The sequence below is a fragment of the Mus musculus genome, chromosome 2 (genome assembly GCF_000001635.26).
Source record: "Mus musculus strain C57BL/6J chromosome 2, GRCm38.p6 C57BL/6J".
Lineage (NCBI taxonomy): Eukaryota > Metazoa > Chordata > Mammalia > Rodentia > Muridae > Mus > Mus musculus.
Window position 1 is genome coordinate 121,932,478 of NC_000068.7, and position 21,293 is coordinate 121,953,770.

The 21,293-nt window shown below is 42.5% G+C and overlaps 1 protein-coding gene and 1 long non-coding RNA gene across 6 annotated transcripts in view; one reads left to right on the plus strand and one right to left on the minus strand.

Annotated features, from left to right (window-relative positions):
• Positions 1-3,743, plus strand: part of Golm2 (golgi membrane protein 2) — a 69,251-nt gene extending 65,508 nt beyond the window's left edge. For all 5 annotated transcript variants that reach the window (NM_001205369.1, NM_001205370.1, NM_177054.5 and 2 more), the window contains one exon: positions 1,001-3,743. In NM_001205369.1, coding sequence (NP_001192298.1) covers positions 1,001-1,071 — 71 coding nt within the window. In that variant the 3' untranslated portion in view covers positions 1,072-3,743. The remainder of the gene's footprint in view (positions 1-1,000) is intronic.
• Positions 3,744-4,926: 1,183 nt separating this feature from the next.
• Positions 4,927-11,468, minus strand: Gm39916. The gene is made up of 3 exons (XR_866673.2): positions 11,209-11,468; positions 10,210-10,459; positions 4,927-5,093 (listed from the first exon to the last, which is right to left on the minus strand). It is a non-coding gene; the product is annotated as a predicted gene, 39916 (long non-coding RNA).
• Positions 11,469-21,293: the final 9,825 nt, after the last annotated feature.

Genomic DNA, 21,293 nt, shown 5'->3' on the forward strand with positions numbered 1-21,293 from the left:
CTCTTGGGGTCTCGCAGCTATAATTTCTTTTTTGGTGAAGAAAGCTCTAACTTTTGGTACATGTGCTCTGATTAGAAAGTTATGAGTAAGCTATTTGTAGAGAACTTCCTGGAAATGCATATTGAGATTGGGGAGAATTTATATTCTCTCTTATTTTCTAATTTTTTTCATGATGAGTGTAGATTACCTTTATAGTTTGAAAAGATGATGGTGGTTTTTAAGAGTGTCACCTGTAGCTTAGGCTGTTTTGAAACTATGGAGATAGGAATGACCTTAAACTAGGACCTCACAGGCACATAAAACCCCATAAGACCAGCTAAGATGAGGGTTTTTGTCTTTGTTTTTATAAGACTTATTTATTTTTATTTATATGAGTACACTGTAGCTGTCTTTAGACACACACTAGAAGAGTGCATTGGATCCCATTACATATGATTGTGAGCCACCATGTGGTTGCTGGGAATTGAACTCAGGACCTCTGGAAGAGCAGTCAGTGCTCTTAACTGCTGAGCCATCTCTCCAGTCCATAAGATAATGCACAGCACTAGCTCTTCAGTGCTGTGAGTTCCTAACATTTTGCTAGCTCTGTCTGTCTATTTCCCCGGTACCTGTCAGAAGTGACTCTGTTCTGTTTGAAAGTTGGAGATGATTGGTGTTTCTTTGAGATGGGGTTTCATGTAGCCCAGGTAGACCTCAAGTTTTCTATGTGGTCCAGGCTGGTCTTGAACTTCTAATCCTTTTGCCTCAGGCTCCCTAGAGCTGGGATTACAGGTGTGAGCCACTATGTCCAGCTAAGAATATTTGTTAAAATTAAATCTTACAAAGTAATGATAGACTATTTACACTTCAGCCATGTGGCTAAGGAACAGAGCACTGTTTAAGATAACAAGCACATATGGGATAATGAGAAAAGATTGCTGAAAAACTGGAGACACTTTGAAGCTGGCTCTTTGCAGCAACTTTGGAACTCTATTCTTGATACATATTATTTTGCTTGCAGATGATGAAGAACGAGAGCTTCAGATGGATCCTGCAGACTATGGCAAACAGCGCTTCAGTGATGTCCTTTAAGTCTAAGGGATTCCCGAAACCCAAAGTGCTGTGCAACAGATCATCTCTACTTGTCAATTTTGACTTTTGCTGTAAAGATCAGTTGTATCAGTTGTAAAGATACATTGAGATAGATTTAAGGAAATTTTAATGAAGGAATGTACCAATGTACATATGTGAACTTTTTCATATTATATTATCAAAGCAGATACTTTTTTTGGTTACTACACAGCTGGGCCAAAAACAGTTAATCTTTGCATTTTAAAGCAAACTAATGTAAATTTCACATTTTATTGAGCCTAATTTTTTTTTCACAAAGAGACAAACAGGAACAAATGGTTGTACAGGTTATATGCTGCACATAGTATAACCACAATGAGAACTTATTCGGCTGAAAAGTCCACATTACTACATTTTTGTTCCCCCATAGGTGTCCTCTACTACCCCTCAGTTAACACTCTTGAAGAAGTTCTGAATAGTTACACAGAAGTGGGGAGGCTGGATGCCAGACAGTGGGCAAATGTACAGAATGGCCTTCTACTCCTTTATCTTACATGGGCCCTGATGTGAGTGTGCTGAGGCCTGATGAAAAGCCTAGGTCACCGTTACATCCTTACCATATCTATCAGTAGTTCCTTACTTGGTTCTTGAAGTTGTGGAATGCATGGTTGACAGTGTATTTTTATTTTTCAAGTAATACCAGAACTGTTTAACTCTGGTCAGCACTGGCTAAAATTCTTTCTATTTTCAGAGCTCAAGCTGGTGAATACATTCACCAGTTAAGAGTCAGACCCTGAGAGAGACTGAATCCACTTTGAAATGAGTCTGCAATCAGTACAGCAAAGCTTTGCTGGTAGTTTTAATGATCGTATTTGATTAGACTTTTCCAGAACTACTAAGTAAGGGATTTTAACAGGTTTTTATTAATGAACAGATGAGTAGAAGTACCGTGAAGTCTGCAGCTATTTTATTGAAATAGCTGAAAACTTTGTAATAAAAAATGAGTATTTGTAATTAATGTTAGTTAAGAACCCACCAAGCTCATTTGCTAGACTTACAGAATTATTTTCAGTGCATTGTGTCTTTTGGCATTATTCATTAGGATATATAAGCTAGCTAATCCTTGTTTACTGATTTCAAGCACTTTTAATTTTTTTGTGTTCCCTAAAAATTAAAGGTGTTGATCATAAGGCTGTTAATCCCAAGGCTATTATTCCTTTTTTTTTTTTTAAGAAGGGCTGCTATTAATTACACATAAGCATGAACTACTAGAGAGTGACTGTAGCTCAGATGTGCAGAGGCCTGGGTTTGATTCAAACACTAAAAACAGCAGACAAGTAAGTAGACATGAAAAGTCCCCACACTAAGGCTCTAATCCAAATACTAACAGAAGTATTGTTCACCTGCTGACATCTGAAGTCCTTATAGTTCAGTCCAAAGTTATTTAATGGCCAGGAAAAGATGGAATAATTTATTAAAATTTGTTTTTTCTGCTATCTCAGATTATATACCACTGGGCATGTATCACAACTGCAATCCTAGTGTTGAGGAAACAGAAACAGGTGTGTCCCTGAGGCTCACTGAATAGCCATCCTGGCCTAATTAGCAAGTTCCAGGTCCCTGTAAGGGACAGTTGTTCCTGAGGAACATCTACACACACACACACACACACACACACACACACACACACACACACGCATATATAAACAAGTTGACCCTCTGGCTTCCACATACACTCATAAACACCTGTACCTACATGTGCACACATGTAACTGCACACGCACATACCCACACACCAAGAAACTAAACAGTTCATGATTTTGTTATCAGTAAAGCTAGGCCTCTGTAGTAAAAAGTATGGTTCACATTAAAATACAGTCAAAGGGGAGTGACATACAACCATGGGCATTAGAAAGGGGAGCTGAACCTACAAATGCCTAGTGATACTCCATACTTGATACTGTAGAACTGTACAGACAAAATCATAAAGATGCCTGTTGGTTCCTCTGTTATAAAAGCAGTCACTTGATTTTATGGTACCTATCTATCTTTATATGGAAAAAAACTTCAATTAGCAGCCTAGACATTTTATAAACTGAGGAATCTTGGACCAATTGATAATATTTCTGACTGTATTAACATTTTAGTGCTATAAAATACTATGTGAATCTCTTTAAATTGTGACATTCTACAGTCTGTATTAGACATGCTATTTTGTTCTGTTTACAGTGTTTTACTTCTGCCTTAAGATTTAGGGTTTTTTTTTTATTTTGTTATATTTTAATATATTTTGCCCTGAATTAAGTGTTAATTTGATGGGAACTCTGCTTTTAAAAAAATCATCACTTTCTGGGTTCTAATAAATTAAAAGTTAAACTTGTTTCACAGTTTTGATTATATATATATAATTACATGAATATAAACATTTACATCTTGACATTAAAACTTGAATAAATGTTATCATTTATTTTAAGGTAAATTGGACTAAAAGACTAGGGTTGGGCTGGTGAGATGGCTCAGTGGGTAAGAGCACCCGACTGCTCTTCCAAAGGTCCAGAGTTCAAATCCCAGCAACCACATGGTGGCTCACAACCATCCGTAATGAGATCTGATGCCCTCTTCTGGTGTGTCTGAAGACAGCTACAGTGTACTTACATATAATAAATAAATAAATCTTTAAAAAAAAAAAAAAAGACTAGGGTTGTTTACTGTAGAACCAACTTATTCTGTAAAGGTTGAAAGTCTTTTGTGTCCTTAGAATTAGTTGGTGGTAGTGAGATTGTAAATAAAATAGACAAGGTCTTTTCTAGAGGTTACATTAATGTGGAAGCAGTCAGCATGAAATGGATAAAATAGAGATAAAGTGGAGAAATGGGAAAGTGGGTGTGGGGTGACCTAACCCTGGGGAGGAGAGTTAAATATTACTAAGTACACATCAGACAGACAGACAGACCCTGGGCCTGATTTAGGTTTTTGAAACCTCAAAGCCTACCCTTAGTGACATCCCTCCTTCAACAGAGCCACACATCCTAAATAAGTACACTCTATGGTGACCAAGGATTCAAATCTATGAGCCTGTGGAGGCCATTCTCATTCAAACCACCACGTAGATGTATGTGTATGTACACATGCAAAGAGTTAGGTAGTAACAGAGGCAGAGATTGTTAAAAAGAACTTATACTACTGTGGGCAATAATGCTTCCTGAAAAAACCATTGACTACCTAACAAAAACTCTAATATCATGCCTGAGAAACCACCCTCTCAAGTTGTTGGGTAACAGACTTCAAGAGACGCAAAACAATATAAGCTGTGGCTGTTTTCCCTGGTTGTCTCTCATTGCTGAAGACATGATACATTTCAGACAGAACTTGGAGTAATCCAACTGGAGCTGATCTGGAAGTTTCTCTGAAGAGTTGCTCTCATAGGATCTGTGCTATGCAAGCTGTCAAGGAAGGGCAGCATTGGGTAGTCCTACCCAGCTGTAAAACCTATGAACCACAGCAGGCACTGGGCCAGCAACAGATCTACATTGGTAAAATAATAACAGATATCTTGGGGTTTACCATCAGCTTTCTAATATTGAAGGCTTGCTCAACAGGACAGAAATCATTCCAGGTCCTGTAAATCTAGTCATCTACCTGTGCGAGGTCACAGGCCTGAGGAAAACCTAAAACACTGTAATTCCAGTTAAGAGCACTGACTGCTCTTCTGAAGGTCTAGAGTTCAAATCCCAGCAACCACATGGTGGCTCTCAACTATCCGTAATGAGATCTGATGCCCTCTTCTGGGTGACTGAAGACAGCTACAGTGTACTTAGATATAATAATAAAGAAATCTTTTAAAAAAGCAACACTATAATTCGTAATTGCACTCCAAATACTTACCCTTACACCCACAGATGAGTTTAGCTATCATCAAAAGGAGCTTCTGTTTGCAGCAGGAGACCATTACAGAAAGTCACAACTAGTCAATTGCAGAGAACAAGACGCAGTCACAATGGAGACATCACAGCACAACTGCATTGGAAGTTCAGGTAATATCTCTGAAGAGAGAACAGAAAGACATAAGAGTCAGAGGACCAGATGGCTCAGCAGGTAAGAGCACTGACTACTCTTCCAAAGGCTTTAGGTCAAGTCCCAGCAACCACATGGTGGCTCACAACCATCTGTAATGAGATCTGACGCCCTCTTCTGGTACGTCTGAAGACAGCTACAGTGTACTTATGTATAATAATAAGTAAATCTTTAAAAAAAAAAAAAGTCAGAGGACCAGGAAGTCTGCTCTGAGATTGTAGCTATGTCAGGGAGCCACACCCTTGAAATCTCAACCACATGGCTGCCTAGACAAGACTTGAATAGGCAAGGCTTCAAGTGGGGGATAGGAATACCAACTCAGCCATAAAACTTTCCACACTTTCCACCTTCAGTTTGTCCTGCTGCAGAGTGTTCTGGGACCAGATGCTAGAAGGACTGTCATCAAAGTGACCAGTGAGACTTCATCCAGCAACTGATGAAATCAGATGCAGAGACCCACAGACAAACACTAGGTGGAGGTCAGGTTGTGCAGTGGAAAACCAGGAGGAAGGATCAGAGGAACCACAGGGCTCAGGGACACATCTCTAGAACACTGCACACAGAATCAACGGACTGGGACTCGGAGGGACTTGCAGAGATCAGGGAACCTGTATGGTTTTGACCTAGGTCCTCTGAATATATGCTATAGCTGAATAGCTTAGTGTTCATATGGGAATCCTACCAGTGGGAAGGGGTGCTGCCCTAAGTTTTGTCTACTTGTGGGACCGTTTTCTTCCTACTGGGCTGCCTTGATGTGATAGTATGTGCCTAGTCTCATTGTAGCTTCTTGTGCCGTGTTTGGTTGATGCCCCTGGGGCCTACTCTTTTTCTTTTTTTCTCAGGCAGGGTAGTAGGGGGTGGATCTGGGCGAGAGGGGAGGTAGGGGAAACTGTGACCAGGTAATATATGAGAGGTTTTTTTTTTTTTTTTTAAGACCTGAATAGAGCCGGGCAGTGGTGGCACACACCTTTAATCCCAGCATTTGGGAGGCAGAGGCAGGTGGATTTCTGAGTTCGAGGCCAGCCTGGTCTACAGAGTGAGTTCCAGGACAGCCAGGGCTGCTCACAGAAACCCTATCTTGAAAAACCAAAACCAACCAACACAACAACAACAACAAAAGAGACCTGAATAGTAATAATTGATAGCCTAATGCAGATGGGAGCAATCTCATGGGATGCCAACCCTAGATAAAGAACTATAAGCAGTTAACAACTGCTATGAATGGGAGAAATAGTGTCCCTAGGAATGGTCACCCTGGTAACTACCTGTACTGGCTAGTTTTGTGTCAACTTGACACAGCTGGAGTTACCACAGAGAAAGGAGCTTCAGTTGAGGAAATGCCTCCATGAGATCCAACTGTAAGGCATTTTCTCAATTAGTGACCAAGGGGGAAAGGCCCCTTGTGGGTGGGACCATCTCTGGGCTGGTAGTCTTGGGTTCTATAAGAGAGCAAGCCGAGCAAGCCAGATGAGGCAAGCCAGTAAAGAACATCCCTCCATGGCCTCTGCATCAGCTCCTGCTTCCTGACCTGCTTGAGTTCCAGTCCTGACTTCCTTGGTGATGAACAGCAGCATGGAAGTGTAAGCCGAATAAACCCTTTCCTCCCCAACTTGTTTCTTGGTCATGATGTTTGTGCAGGAATAGAAACCCTGACTAAGACAAATTGGTACCAGCAGAGTGGGGTATTCCTGTGACAATCTGACCATGTTTTGGTGAGGACTGTGGAAGGACTTTGGAAATTTGGGCTTGAAGATCCATCCATTGTTAAGAGCTCTGTCGGATGTCGTGTAGGAGCTTGGAAGATAATGTTGAGAACACCACAGAAGATGGAGCTCTGGTTTGTGAAATTTCAGAGGGAAAATTAAAGACTCTTTTCAGGGCCATTGCTGTTTTGATTGTGAAGATTCTGTAGTTCTGGTTAGCTGGGGCTGAAGAATCAGCTGTGATTAACAAGATACCAGAACTACCAAAGCAAAAACTTTGCATTACTGGGACTATTGATGCTGGTTAGCTGGAGCTAAGAAATTAGCGATGATTAAGAAGAGACCAGCATCATTGAGGTGACATCTTCTGGGAAGTGTTTTCTGAAAGCACAAAGAGGCTGTGTTCCAGAGATGGCCAAGGTTGTACTCCTCCTGCAGCGGGACTTGGTAATATGTAAGGGTCACCCAGGTGGTACTGGTTTTGAAGGCATGAAGGGGTCACGCAAAGCAGCTGAGGCTCGGCACTGTGAGAGGCCATGGAAGGCCATTGGTGAAGGTGCAGCCTCAGTTGCAATTGAAGGCCCAGGACTGAAGGGGTCATGCAGTGTTTTGGAGATGCCAGTACCATGAGATGACCACCAAGAGCAGCAGCAGCAGTGGAGTACAGGCATCTGGAGCCTAGAGGATGACGTGTGTGCTACAAAGGGCCTGGCTGGAGAAGTGACCCAAGCCCTTGGAGGAGCCCAGAAGATCGTGAGTTGGATCCCAGACATTGGACGGTTAGAGATTGACTTTTGCTTTTGATTGTGACTGTGCCCTGATATTTTCCCTCTTGAAGGAAGAAACTGTTTTAGTGGAGCCCACAGTTAAGAGACTTTTAATTGTAAAAAGACTTTGGATTTTAAAAGAGATGGACATTTTAAAGAGTTTGAAATTTTAAGAATATGTAAAGACTGTGGGACTTTTAAAGTTATTTAGATATTGGGGATGAATAAGATTGTAAGGGTTGAGGCTTACTAGTGATGTGTTTGTGTGTCAAGTTGACAAGGGGTCAATTGTACTGGCTAGTTTTGTGTCAACTTGACACAGCTGGAGTTACCACAGAGAAAGGAGCTTCAGTTGAGGAAATGCCTCCATGAGATCCAACTGTAAGGCATTTTCTCAATTAGTGACCAAGGGGGAAAGGCCCCTTGTGGGTGGGACCATCTCTGGGCTGGTAGTCTTGGGTTCTATAAGAGAGCAAGCCGAGCAAGCCAGATGAGGCAAGCCAGTAAAGAACATCCCTCCATGGCCTCTGCATCAGCTCCTGCTTCCTGACCTGCTTGAGTTCCAGTCCTGACTTCCTTGGTGATGAACAGCAGCATGGAAGTGTAAGCCGAATAAACCCTTTCCTCCCCAACTTGTTTCTTGGTCATGATGTTTGTGCAGGAATAGAAACCCTGACTAAGACACTACCCAACACTAAATGGTCAATCCCAGAGACATGAGCAGGCAACACTGAACTGAATCTGTAGGCAGTTTTTATATGTGTATTCACTTGTATTTCCATATAACAATAATGGTTAAACAAGAGGAGGCCCTGTGGATTTGGGAGGGAATATGGTAGGGATGGAAGGGAGGAATGATGTAAGTATACTTTAATTAAAAATTGTAAAGTAGGACTGGTGAGATGGCTCAGTGGGTAAGAGCACCCGACTGCTCTTCCGAAGGTCCGAAGTTCAAATCCCAGCAACCACATGGTGGCTCACAACCATTGGTAATGAGATCTGACTCCCTCTTCTGGAGAGTCTGAAGACAGCTACAGTGTACTTACATATAATAAAAATAAATAAATCTTTTAAAAAATTGTAAAATAAAGATAGATTTAAAAAGTTACTAAAAGTCAGGCCAGCACTCAGGAGAGGCAGGTCAATCTCTGTGAGTTTGAGGCCAACCTGGTCTACATAGTAAGTTCCAGGAGAGCCAGGGCTATATAGAGAGATATACCTCAAAACAACAAAACAAAAAGAAAAAGAAAAAAAAGGCCAAAAGATGGCTTAGGCAGGGGAAGGTGTTTGCAGCGCCAGTCTAACATTAGAATTTCACCTCTGAAAACCATGTAAAAGTGGAAGAAGTAACCACAGATTTGTTCTCTGGCATCAAACACACAAGTTTTAAAATTTATTCTTAAAAGTTCAGCAGGTCTGAAGAGATGGCTGTAAAGTTATTTATGTGCATGCATGAGGACCAGAATGCAGATTCATTCTCAGTGCCCACATGTAAATGCCAAGTGCGGTAGCTCCTGTCTGAAATCCCAGCCCTGGGGAAGGAAAGACAGACTCTAGAGCTCACTGGCCAGTCAGCCATGCGGAATCTAGGAATGACAGGTTAAGTGAGGGACACTGTGCTGAAAATAAGATGGGAAGTGATTAAAGACGACCCTGGATATTGACCTCTGACCTTTACATGCACACATTTGTGTATACACCCAACATAAGTATACACACATCGGGTCAGGTTCCATAATTTCAAGATTCCAAAGCTTTTATTCAGAACAGTCCACTCCTGTGACTGGTGTCTTGATTAGGGACTAGGCTCTCCATATCAATCAGTAAGAAAATGCCCCACAGAGCTGGGCACGGTGGCTCACGCCTTTAATCCTAGCACTTGGGAGGCAGAGGCAGGCGGATTTCTGAGTTGGAGGCCAGCCTGGTCTACAAAGTGAGTTCCAGGACAGCCAGGGCTACACAGAGAAACCCTGTCTCGAAAAACAAAAAACAAAAAAATGCCCCACAGGCTAGCCTGCTTACAGCCTGGTCTTCTCCAGGCATTTTCTCAATTGAGGCTCCTGCCTCTCAGGTGACTATAGATTGTGTCAAGTTGACATAAAACTAGCCAGCATAGCTGGAGTGTAATGAGCAGGGGAAGAAAATGGCCCATAAATAAATGTAGAACATCAACAACATATTTTCAGTAAAATGCAAACATAACTAAATAATTTGTGAAGTATATCATCTTATCTCTTTTTAAAAAGATTGTTATGTGGGGCTGGGAACATGTGTAGAACATATGTGGGACAGGGAACATGTGTAGGTAGAATGCTTGCATAGTACTCATCCAAGATTAGAGAACTCCAGGAAGCCATAGTTTCCTTTCCCAGCACCATATAAACTGGCCGTGGTGCTACATACTTGAAATCCCAGCACTTGGGAGGTAGAAGCTAGAGAATCAGGAGTTCAGGTTCACTACATAGTGAATTCAAGGCTAACTTGGTGTACATGGGACCTGTCTCCAAAGGAGAAAAGGAAAAGTATTTCTCCAAAAGAAGAATAGATATGTGTATCCACCTGCTCATTTGTATGTTCATGTAACAAAATTTGCTATGAGAACAGAGAATACATACCTGTAGTCCCAGCATTTGGGAGGCTGAGGTAAGGGAAACTCAAGGTCCAGGCCAACTGGGTTATATAGTTTCAGGCCATCCAGACATAGAGTAAGACCTTGTCTTAACCAAATAAAACTTGTGAGGGAAGGTGTTACTTCCAGGATGGCTGACACTGGAAACTTCTGTTCCTCAGCTGGTCCTGTGGCTCCAAGGAGGTGGACTTTGGAGAATTCCCAACAAATTGGGTCTGGCCTTGGAAAACGTAATGCTGGAAGGCAACAAAGAAATGTATTCATCAGGGAGTGGTGCTACATGCCTTTAGTCCTGGCACTTGGGAGGCAGGGGATAGGCAGATCTCCAAGTTCAAGGCCAGCCTGGTTTACACAGTAAGTTCCAGGACCAAGTGGCATTTAGAGAGACCCTGTCTCAAAAGGAAACAAATAAAATGGAGAAAGGGAAGAAAGTGGAAGGAAGGAAGGATGGGAGCTAACAGCATGTCTTTTTGGGAGTATCTATTCTCCTTGCTCTGATACAACCAGACATCAAGCCCTTGGTAATATTGTCAGAGGAAACACTAGGGAGATTAAATCCTACCAAGTTAGGACTTGAAAAACTCTTGGAACTCTGTAGATAAAAGTAGAGAAGGTAGCTCATTTGGTAGTATATGTCTAGCATGCATGGGGCCTTGCCTCTCCCTAACCCCCACCCCTACCCCTTTACTTCATAAACCAGACATGATTTGTAAGATCAGCACTTGGGAAGTGGAGCAGGACGATCAGGAATTCAGAGTTATTCTAGGCAATATAGAGAGTTCAAAGCCAGCTAAGAATACAAACCAAACACAGAAGAATTAACACTGAGAGTTAGGGAGATTGGCTGAGTCAGCAAAGTGCCTGCTCCACAAGTTTGGAGCCACAGCATCCTCAAAAGAGCCAAGGTCAGGAGCTAGAGATGACTCAGTGGCTCAGAGCACGCGCTGCTTTTGCAGAGGACCCAGCATCAGTGCCCAGCACCTACATGTTGGTTCACACAATTCCAGTTCTATAGGCTCCAGTGTCCTCTTCTGCACTCCACACACACCAGACACAAATGCAGGCTCATTGGAAAGCTGCTGAAACAAGAATTGGCACTTTTCAGAGATGGGAACAGAATCCAGAGTCTCAGTAATATTCCTACTTACAGTGTTCAGTTAACAAAACAACAAAACTAGCTAAGGTGTCTGGGGAAGATGGCTCAGTGTTAAGTACTCTTGTTGTTCTTCCAACAGAGCTGAGATAGTTATTAGCAGCCACAATGGCCAGATCCCAACTGCCTGTGACTCCACCTCTTAGGAATCTGTTACCCTTTTCAGAACTCAGTCACCTACACCCATAGGCACATACCAGATAACGTAAATAATACACAGCCACATATAATGTAAAAGCAGTAAAAATATAACTTTAAGAAGTGACTAGGGCTGTGGGTGGTGGTGTGCATGCTTATAATTTCAGTATTCAGGAAGCAGAGGCAGTTTGAGTTCAGCCTCGCCTGCATAGTTAATTCCAAGAGCTACACAGTAAAATCCTGTTTCCAATAAAAAATATTCACACATACAATTTAAACCTATTTAAGAATACATTTTTTAAAAAATGAAGAGGAGCTGGAGAGATCAGCAGTTAAGAGCACTGGATGCCTTTCCAGAGTTCCAGCACCTACATGATAGCTTGCAACTGTCTATGATGAGATCTGGTGTCCTCTTCTGGTATACAAACATGCTTGCAGACAAAGCACTCAAATACATGGAAAACTGTGATGGTTTGTATATCCTTGGACCAGGGAGTGGCACCATCTTAAGGTGTGGCCTTGTTGGGATAAGTGTGACCTGGTTGGAATGGGTGTGTCACTGTGGGTGTGGGTATAAGATCCTCACCCTAGTTGCCTGGAAGTCAGTTTTCCACTAGCAGCCTTTGAATGAAGACATAGAACTCTCAGCTCCTCCTGCGCCATGCCTGCCTGGATACTGACATGCTCCCACCTTGATGATAATGGACTGAACCTCTGAACCTGTAAGCCAGTCCCAATTAAATGTTGTTTTTTATAAGACTTGCCTTGGTCATGGTGTCTGTTCACAGCAGTAAAACCCTGACTAATACAGAAGTTGGTACCAGAAGTGGGGTATTGCTGTGATAGGCCTGACCATGCTTTTATTTGAAAGAATGTGGATTTTGGGACTTTGGGTTTGGAAAGCAGTGGAATGCTTTGAATGGGGCTTAATGGGTCATCCCAGTAGGAATATGAAAGACTTTGTTGCTGGGAGTGATTTGAACTGTATTGACCTGGCCCAAGAGATTTCAAAGGAGAAGAATTTCAGAATGTGGCATGAAGACTGTTTTTGTGGTATTTTGATGAAGAATGTGGCTACTTTTTGCCCTTGTCTGAAAAGTCTGCCTGAGGCTAAGGTGAAGAGACTCAGATTAATTGCATTGTCAAAGGAAGTTTCAAAAAAGCCCAGCAGAGACTTTGTTCTCTGGTTAAGTCTTATGAAGAGAAGTTTGAACAGGCATAGCAAGCTTAGAAAGGAAAAATATAAAATATATGGTTCGAGTATTAAAGGAGTACCAGGAAGTAAAATGGAGCAAAATCTTGTGTTCTAGGAGATAACAGATTAAGGGAGTGGGACCTTGGGACAAGATTCTACCCAGCTTTATTAGATCCATGCATGGTGGTACACACTTTTTTTTTTTTTTTTGCAATTAAAGTTTTTAATGTATTTTACATTTCTTTTTTTAAAATATTTTTATTAGGTATATTCCTCATTTACATTTCCAATGCTATCCCAAAAGTCCCCCATACCCTTCCACCTCACTCCCCTACCCACCCACTCCCACTTTTTGGCCCTGGCATTCCCCTGTACTGGGGCATATAAAGTTTGCAAGTCCAATGGGCCTCTCTTTCCAGTGATGGCCGACTAGGCCATCTTTTGATACATATGCAGCTAGAGTCAAGAGCTCCGGGGTACTGGTTAGTTCATAATGTTGTCCCACCTATAGGGTTGCAGATCCCTTTAGCTCCTTGGGTACTTTCTCTAGCTCCACCATTGGGGGCCCTGTGATCCATCCAATAGCTGACTGTGAGCATCCACTTCTGTGTTTGCTAGGTCCCAGCATAGTCTCACAAGAAAGAGCTATATCTGGGTCCTTTCAGCAAAATCTTGCTAGTGTGTGCAATGGTGTCAGTGTTTGGAAGCTGATTATGGGATGGATATCCTGATATGGCAGTCTCTAGATGGTCCATCCTTTTGTCACAGCTCCAAACTTTGTCTCTGTAACTCCTGGTACACACCTTTAATCGAATGCTGATCTCTGCATTTAAGGTCAATCTACAGAGCAAGAACCAGGATAGCCAAGCTTAGGCAGTGAAGGATTTAGAAAACATAAAGCCAGTGTTAATGTAATAGTACAAGGGGATCATGTTCTAGATCTTGTAAGCAGCAGAACTTGGCAGCTTCAGCCATGCGGCTCTGGCTCTAGAGTTAAGAATGGAAGGAACTACTGGGACAATTGAAGCTGGTTAGCTGGAGCTAAGGAATTAGCAGTGATTAAGAAGAGACCAGCAGCCGGGCGTGGTGGTGCACGCCTTTAATCCTAGCACTTGGGAGGCAGAGGCAGGCGGATTTCTGAGTTCGAGGCCAGCCTGGTCTACAAAGTGAGCTCCAGGACAGCCAGGGATATACAGAGAAACCCTGTCTCGAAAAACCAAAAAAGAAAAAAAAAAAAAAAAAGAAGAGACCAGCATCACTGAGGTGAAATTTTATGGGAATTGTTTTCTGGGAGCACAATGAAGCTGTGTTCCAGAGATAGCTAAGGTTGTAGCTATCTCGTGCTGCAGCTGGACTTGGTAATGTGTAAGAATCACCCAGGTGGTACTGGTTTTGAAAGCATGAAGGTGTCATGAAGAACAGCTGAGGCTTAGCACTGTGAGATCATGGAGACCACCGGAGAAGGTGTAGCCTCAGCTGTAGTTGATGGTCGAGGACTGAAGGGGTCATGCAAAGGAGGCTATTGGTGAAGCCTAGTTGGAGTGGAATACCCCAGTGTATTGGAGATGTCAGTACCATGGAGTGATCACCAAGAACTGCAGCCATAGTAGAGTGGATCAACCTGAGCTTAGAGTGCTACAGAGGGCAGAGCTGGAGAAGTGATGCCAGCTCTTAGGAGGAATCTAAAAGATGAAGTGGAATCCCAGACACTGAAACAAGAAGCTGTAACATTGAAATTGCCTTGGAGACTCAAAGATGTTAAAGATGCTAGAGCCGGGGGCTGGTGAGATGGCTCAGTGGATAAGAGCACCCCGACTGCTCTTCCGAAGGTCCGGAGTTCAAATCCCAGCAACCACATGGTGGCTCACAACCATCTGTAACAAGATCTGACTCCCTCTTCTGGAGTGTCTAAAGACAGCTACAGTGTACTTACATATAATAAATAAATACATCTTAAAAAAAAAAAAAAAGATGCTAGAGCCATGGGATACATGCTGAGGAAAGCTGCTAACAGGGAGTGGAAACAGCCCAGGAGAAAGCAGTTTGTTGCAGTCAACAAAGATGAAAAAGGAGTGGAGATCTGAAGACCGCTTTGACATCAGCCATGGAGATGCAGAGTTTGGAGTTTGCCCAGCTGGTTTCCTGCCTTGCTTTGGGGATTACAGTTAATTAAGTTGAATGAATCTCAGAAGAGACCTTGAACTTTGGACTTCAACATTGTTGCAACTGCTATAGACTATGAGGACTTTGAAAGTTGAACTAAATGCATTTTGCATCATGCTGTGTTTAAGTATGGCCCCCATAGAGTCATGTTTTTTAACAAGTCTATGGGGACCAGGGAGTGGAATGTGATGGTTTGTATATCCTTAGACCAGGGAGTGGCACCATCTTAAGGTGTGGCCTTGTTGGAATAGGTGTGACCTGGTTGGAATAGGTGTGTCACTGTGGGTATGGGTATAAGATCCTCACCCTAGTTGCCTGGAAGTCAGTCTTCCACTAGCAGCCTTTGGATGAAGACATAGAACTCTCAGCTCCTCCTGCCTGGATACTGACATGCTCCCACTTTGATGATAATGGACTGAACCACTGAACCTGTAAGCCAGTCCCAATTAAATGTTGTTTTTTTATAAGACTTGCCTTGGTCATGGTGTCTGTTCACAGCAATAAAACCCTGACTAATACAAAAACATAATACAAATCAGTGAGCTTAGCATAGTGAGGGACCCGTCCCTTTAATCTCAGCATTTGGAAAGTGAAAGAATGGGATCAGAAGAGAAGGGCCAACCTTGGCTGCATAGTGAATTAAAGGCCATTCTGTGCCTCAAGAAACCCTATCTCAAAAAAGCAAAGTGAGCTAGGCATCCCACAACTGGGAGGTAGAGGCAATGAAAGAGTAAACTCAGTGCTCCAAGGTATGCTAATCATAAAGCAGATAGCACATTCCTTCCTCCACCCACCCGCTTCCTGGGTTCAAAGAGTGTTAATTCAAAGAAACTCACCCTGACCAATACTGGAACCTGCAATGCAAATGTGCTATTGTTAGGGGCTCTTAGAAACTGTCTTGAGAGTTAACTATTACCAGGTATTCCTTGTGACACCTGTGACTTTGTACTTCCTTGTGACTCTTAACTGGTATTTTTGGTATTTTCCAACAACGCCCTTCCCACCTCCTTGAGTTGTGGTTTTTTCCTTTAAATACCCCCTTACTCAGCTACTCGGGGCGCCACGGTCCTCTACCCCTGCGTGGTGTATGACCATGGGCCCGAGAGCGCTCTTGAATAAAAATCCTCTTGCAATTTGCAGCAAGACCGTTTCTCGTTGGTGATTTTGGGGTGTCGCCTCTCCTGAGTCAGAACGTGGGGGAGTCCTCACGTTGTGGGTCTTTCAGCAGGAGGATCTCTGTAAGTCTGAGACCATTCTGGTCTATATAGCAGGACATTTTGCTACATATAAGCAAAATAGTAATTTGGAGACAAACTCCTATAGCCCAGGATGATACTGAAGTCCCTAGTAGCTGCATCCTGATCCCTTTGCTCCCATCCCCAATTGCTGGGCTTACAGATGTGTGCCACCACACCACAGCATACCGCAGTTTACACATTCAACCCTATGCCTCAGGCTTTAGTTACATTTAATAGGGTTCTATAGAGAGGCAGAATAAGGGAAATGTATATATAATTTAATATATACATAATACATTAAGAAAATGTATTAAATTAGTTAACATTTTTTAAAAAGTAGCAACAGTTGGCTCACACTTGAGAGGCTGAGAACAGGAAAGTTGCTTGGTCTTTGGGGCTGGTGGCCTTTGCCATTGGAGTTGCCGCTCTGGGGCTCTCTCAGGCTAGAGAGGTTGATAGCTGATTAGTCAAGGATGAGTGTCTCAGCAGTTTCAACCTAGCATAGAAAACCTGAAAGGTTCCTGGAGAGCCATTGATCCTTAATCAGTGACAGAAGCCTGGTAATGCTGAGTCTGACACCAGCAAAGCAATCGGCAGCAGCAGCAGGATAAACCAACCCAGCAACAAGTGGGAAGGCCCAGTGAGCAGAGTAACTGCCACACCCTTTAAAATGGGTGGGAGTGGGTCTTTTCACGTCAATTAAAGCAACCAGGACAATTCTGAGGAGTGATGGCACAAGTCTATAATCTCAGCCCTTTAAATGTTCACCCTCAACTACATATGGAGTTTGAAACCAGACTGAACTACAGAGACACTGTCTTGACCCTCTCCCAGCTTCCCCTCAAAAACTTTAGCTGGGCAGTAGGGGTGCACACCTTTAATCTCAGCACTTGGAGGCAGAGACAGGAGGATCTCTGTGAGTTGGAGACCAGCCTGTTCCAGAGTTAGTTCCAGGACAGCCAAGGCTACATAGAGAAACCTGTCTTAAAAAACAAACAAGGGGCTGGAGAGATGGCTCAGCGGTTAAAAGCACGGTACTGCTCTTCTGAAGGTTCTGAGTTCAAATCCCAGCAACCACATGGTGGCTCACAACCATCTGTAATGAGATCTGATGCCCTCTTCTGGTGTGTCTGAAGATAGCAACAGTGTACTTACATATGCTGGAGCATGCCAGGCTGGAGTGAGCAGATGGCTCACAACCATCTGTACAGCTATAGTGTACTCATATACATAAAATAAATAAATCTTTAAAAAGAAAGAAAAGAAGTAAAAGAAAGACCCAAGCCAATGTGGTTTAGTTATGGTTTGGCTCAGCCCTTAACACAGTTTAATTAATTAAATTAATCCAAGAGCTTGTAATGAAGATCAAATAAAGTCAATCATAGGTCAAGAGGCAGAGCATGCAACCAGTTGACAGGAAATGAACATATCAAAAATTATAAAGAGTAAAAGGAAGTGAGGAGTTTTCCTCTGGGACATGAGTTGAGGAAGGCAGCCAGCTGGGTATTTTCTCTGCCTTTCTGAGCTAGTAGGCTTTCACCCAGCATTCAGCTCCTTAGTCTTCATTTGGTAAAATCAAATGACTGGGATTTTGTTTTAAAAACAATATTTTGGTACTCCAACTTGTGGCACAACCGCACAGGTCAGAGAAATCACTCCAGCTGTAGACAAACTGAGAACGATCAGATTTGAAAAAAAACCCAATGTGAAAAGTACTGAAAAATGCTGTACAAGAAAAATTAGCCATGATAATACAAAGGCTTGAGACAAGAGGCAAAAATTAAGAGAACATTAAAAAGTTAAGTGCTTAATTGTGAACCTATGGTACCTAATGAAATTGAGGATCAAGACAGACAGCCAATTGACAATGGGTAAGAGGCCCAGCTCACTGGTATGGAGCTGGGCATGGAATGAGACTGCCTAAATGTCTAGTTCATGTGTGAATTCATAAAAATCTAATCATAACTTGATAAATAGGGCCAGTAAGATTTGCTGAAAGACACTGGACTGTTGGGGAAAAAAAAATGCTCCATTAGATCAACCTGTATTGATGATGTTTTAACAATTTGATCAACCTGTATTGATATTTTAACATCAGAATGGAACTCTGGGAACGTGTTAAGTTGCCTATGAAAGACTATGGATGCCATCAAAATTGATAAAGATCTGAGCAAGAGAGGCTTCCAGGAGAAAGGCAGGATTCAAGAGGCTCAAAAAGACAGCAACGCAGGTGACACAGAAAGCTGACCCTCCCTGCGCCCCACACGTGGAGACAGGTCAACGAACCAGCTGAAGGACAGATAGTTTCTCTGACTGGCAGGCTGAAAACCTTGCTGCTGAAATTCACATTTGCTGAAGGACAGATGATCAGGGCTGCAGTTATGAAGGATCATCATATCCATGGAGCTTCATAAGGACGCTGGGGCTGCTGTTTGTGGGACTGATAATTGTTTATGTTGTAGAAAGTTGAACTGTGTACAATTTTTGCTTACTCATAGAGAAGGAAATTTTGCAGATTTGATCACACTGTCAAACTTCAGATTGTGTTATTCACTGAAAGAAAACTGCTTCTAGTTGTGGTGTGGCTCAGCCTTTAGTATACACCTTTAATCCCTCTGGCTGGAATACAGACACACCCTTAGTACATTTCTTTAATTCCCAAACAATGAAGATAAAGTTAGTTTGTAGAAGAAAGGACCCGTCAGGCGGTGGTGGCACACGCCTTTAATCCCAGCACTTCGGAGCAGAGGCAGGCGGATTTCTGAGTTCGAGGCCAGCCTGGTCTACAGAGTGAGTTCCAGGACAGCCAGGGCTACACAGAGAAACCCTGTCTCGAAAAACAAGGAAAAAAAAAAAGGACCCATGTTTGAAAGTGATGTCTAGTTGAGTGGGAGACAAAGTGATGAATCAGAGAAAGATTTGACAGAACAGGATCTGCCCATCTCTCAGAGGAGAGGAAAGAGGCAACATGAGAGGGAGCAGCACAAAGTGGGAGGAGGCAGATTTACCAGAACAGTTGGACAGAAGCAGGTTGCAGAGAAAGAAAAGGCTAGGCATGGGTAAAGATGGAACAAGCCAGACAATGAGAAGGAGCCAGAAAATTAGAACATATTGTCAAAGTTAGTATGAGGCTAAGCAGAGCAATTCAAAGGCTCAGAAACAATCCAGATTGAATCAGATTTGAGCCCAAACAGCTGAGTTGACTAGCCTGAAACTTGGAAGAAACTTGGGAAGAACTAGAAAGAATGAGCTTATTCAGCAGTAAATCTCAGAGGCTGAAAACATTCATTCTAGGCCTAGATAAGGTTGTCCAGAGACTAGAGGCTTCCAGGTCTAGGCCTAGGTTAGCAGACTGGGGCAGTAAGCCTCAGTCAGAGATGACAATTACAGCAGGCGAATCAATTACTTTTACATCTTCCCTCCAACATGGTCTTGAACTCTTTCTCAGCCTCCCAAATAGGTCAGAGTTAACAATTTTAGACTTGGTTGGGCAGTGGCGGTGCACGCCCAGGGGATTGTAGGACAGCCAGGGCTACACAGAGAAACCCTGTCTGGAAAAAAACAAAACCAAACAATTTTAGACTTTTAATCTAAAATATTTTTTTGTTTTGTTTTGGTTTTTGGTTTTTCGAGACAGGGTTTCTCTGTATAGCCCTGGCTGTCCTGGAGCTCACTTTGTAGACCAGGCTGGCCTTGAACTCAGAAATCCGCCTGCCTCTGCCTCCTGAGTGCTGGGATTAAAGGCGTGCGCCACCACGCCCGGCTTTAATCTAAAATCTTACACTGGGTTTTTTGTTTTTGTTTTTTTTTTCTTGACATAGGGTCTCCCTGTGTCAGAGCTGTCCTGGAGCTATGTACACCGGGCTGGCCTCAAACTCACAGATATATTCTTTCTGCCTCCTGAATACTGGGATTAAAGGCATCTGCCCCCAAGCTTGGACATAAAGCTTAGTGACATTTACAACTACCACATTAAGAAGACCAGCACCTTGCTGAGTACCTTATAATCTCATTTGAATGAGATTGCCAATGAATAATCTCATCTAACAGCCTTTAGGTGTGTCCTTTATTCTAGGGTATGGGATGCAACACCTATATTTTAAAAGTGAAATTCATATTTAGACTTAATTCACTTTGCTAATGAGGGTGTGGAGGTAGTAGAAGTAGCCCAGAGAATAAAGAAGTGATTAGGTGAACAGCACACATTTAGTCTTCTTTGGTGGAAATGGGTTTTGAGGGTAATCCAGCACTTGGAAGGTGAGGCTGGAGGCAGTCTTGTATTTGTAGTGAGTTTGAGGCCAGTCTTGGAAACAAAACATTGCCTCAAACCAAAAAAACACCCCCTTCCAAAACCCCAAAACAGAACCAAAAAAAAAAAAAAAAAACACTGAAAAAGGAGAAAGTTCATAAATTGCAAAAACATTTTGTAATTTCTGGGTTTACTTCTATAACTTTCCATTATACGCACTAGATAACTTTTTATTTTCAGTTAGCCTTTCAGAAACCTATGATTATATGGACTCTCAATTTGTTCTGTGCTCGGTATACCATCGGCTCTCATTGTTTTATTCCAAGATTTCTTTACCCTTTCTTTTTGTCTTTTCTTTTGGAGCCAGGTTCTTGTTGCACAGCCTAGGCTGTTTGGAACGTTTCAATCCCCTGCCTCGGTAATCCTGAGCCTTATGATCACCATGCCCAGTCTGAAACCAATTTTGTGCTGGTAAGATTTAAATGGCAAAAGGACTCAGCTCTGACAGGATCTTGACAACCCACCTGCACCACATTTGAAGGAGAAACAATATTTACAAGAGCACTCTACGCTTCTACGTCTACCTTTCTGCCTCACCTGCTATTATCTGGCCATCCCCCCTCCCTCTTTTTCTACAGATAGTGGCTCAACATGATTCTGTCTTGGGATTTTCCTTTGTTTCCTTTTTGTAAGAACACTTTTACAAAATCAACTCCCCATCTATGTCTCACTTAGGGAAGTCTTATGAAAACTCCCCAGACCCCGTCGCTGGCATAATCACATGCTATCCTACTACGCGTATTACTTCACGTCTATAATGCAGTCTTACCCCTGTCTTCTTTGGTGGAGTGTCAACTGGGAACGCAGTGGCTATTTTTCCTAATTCAGTTATATCCTTTTAAAAACGGCACGTTTTCAATCAGCATTTTTTTTT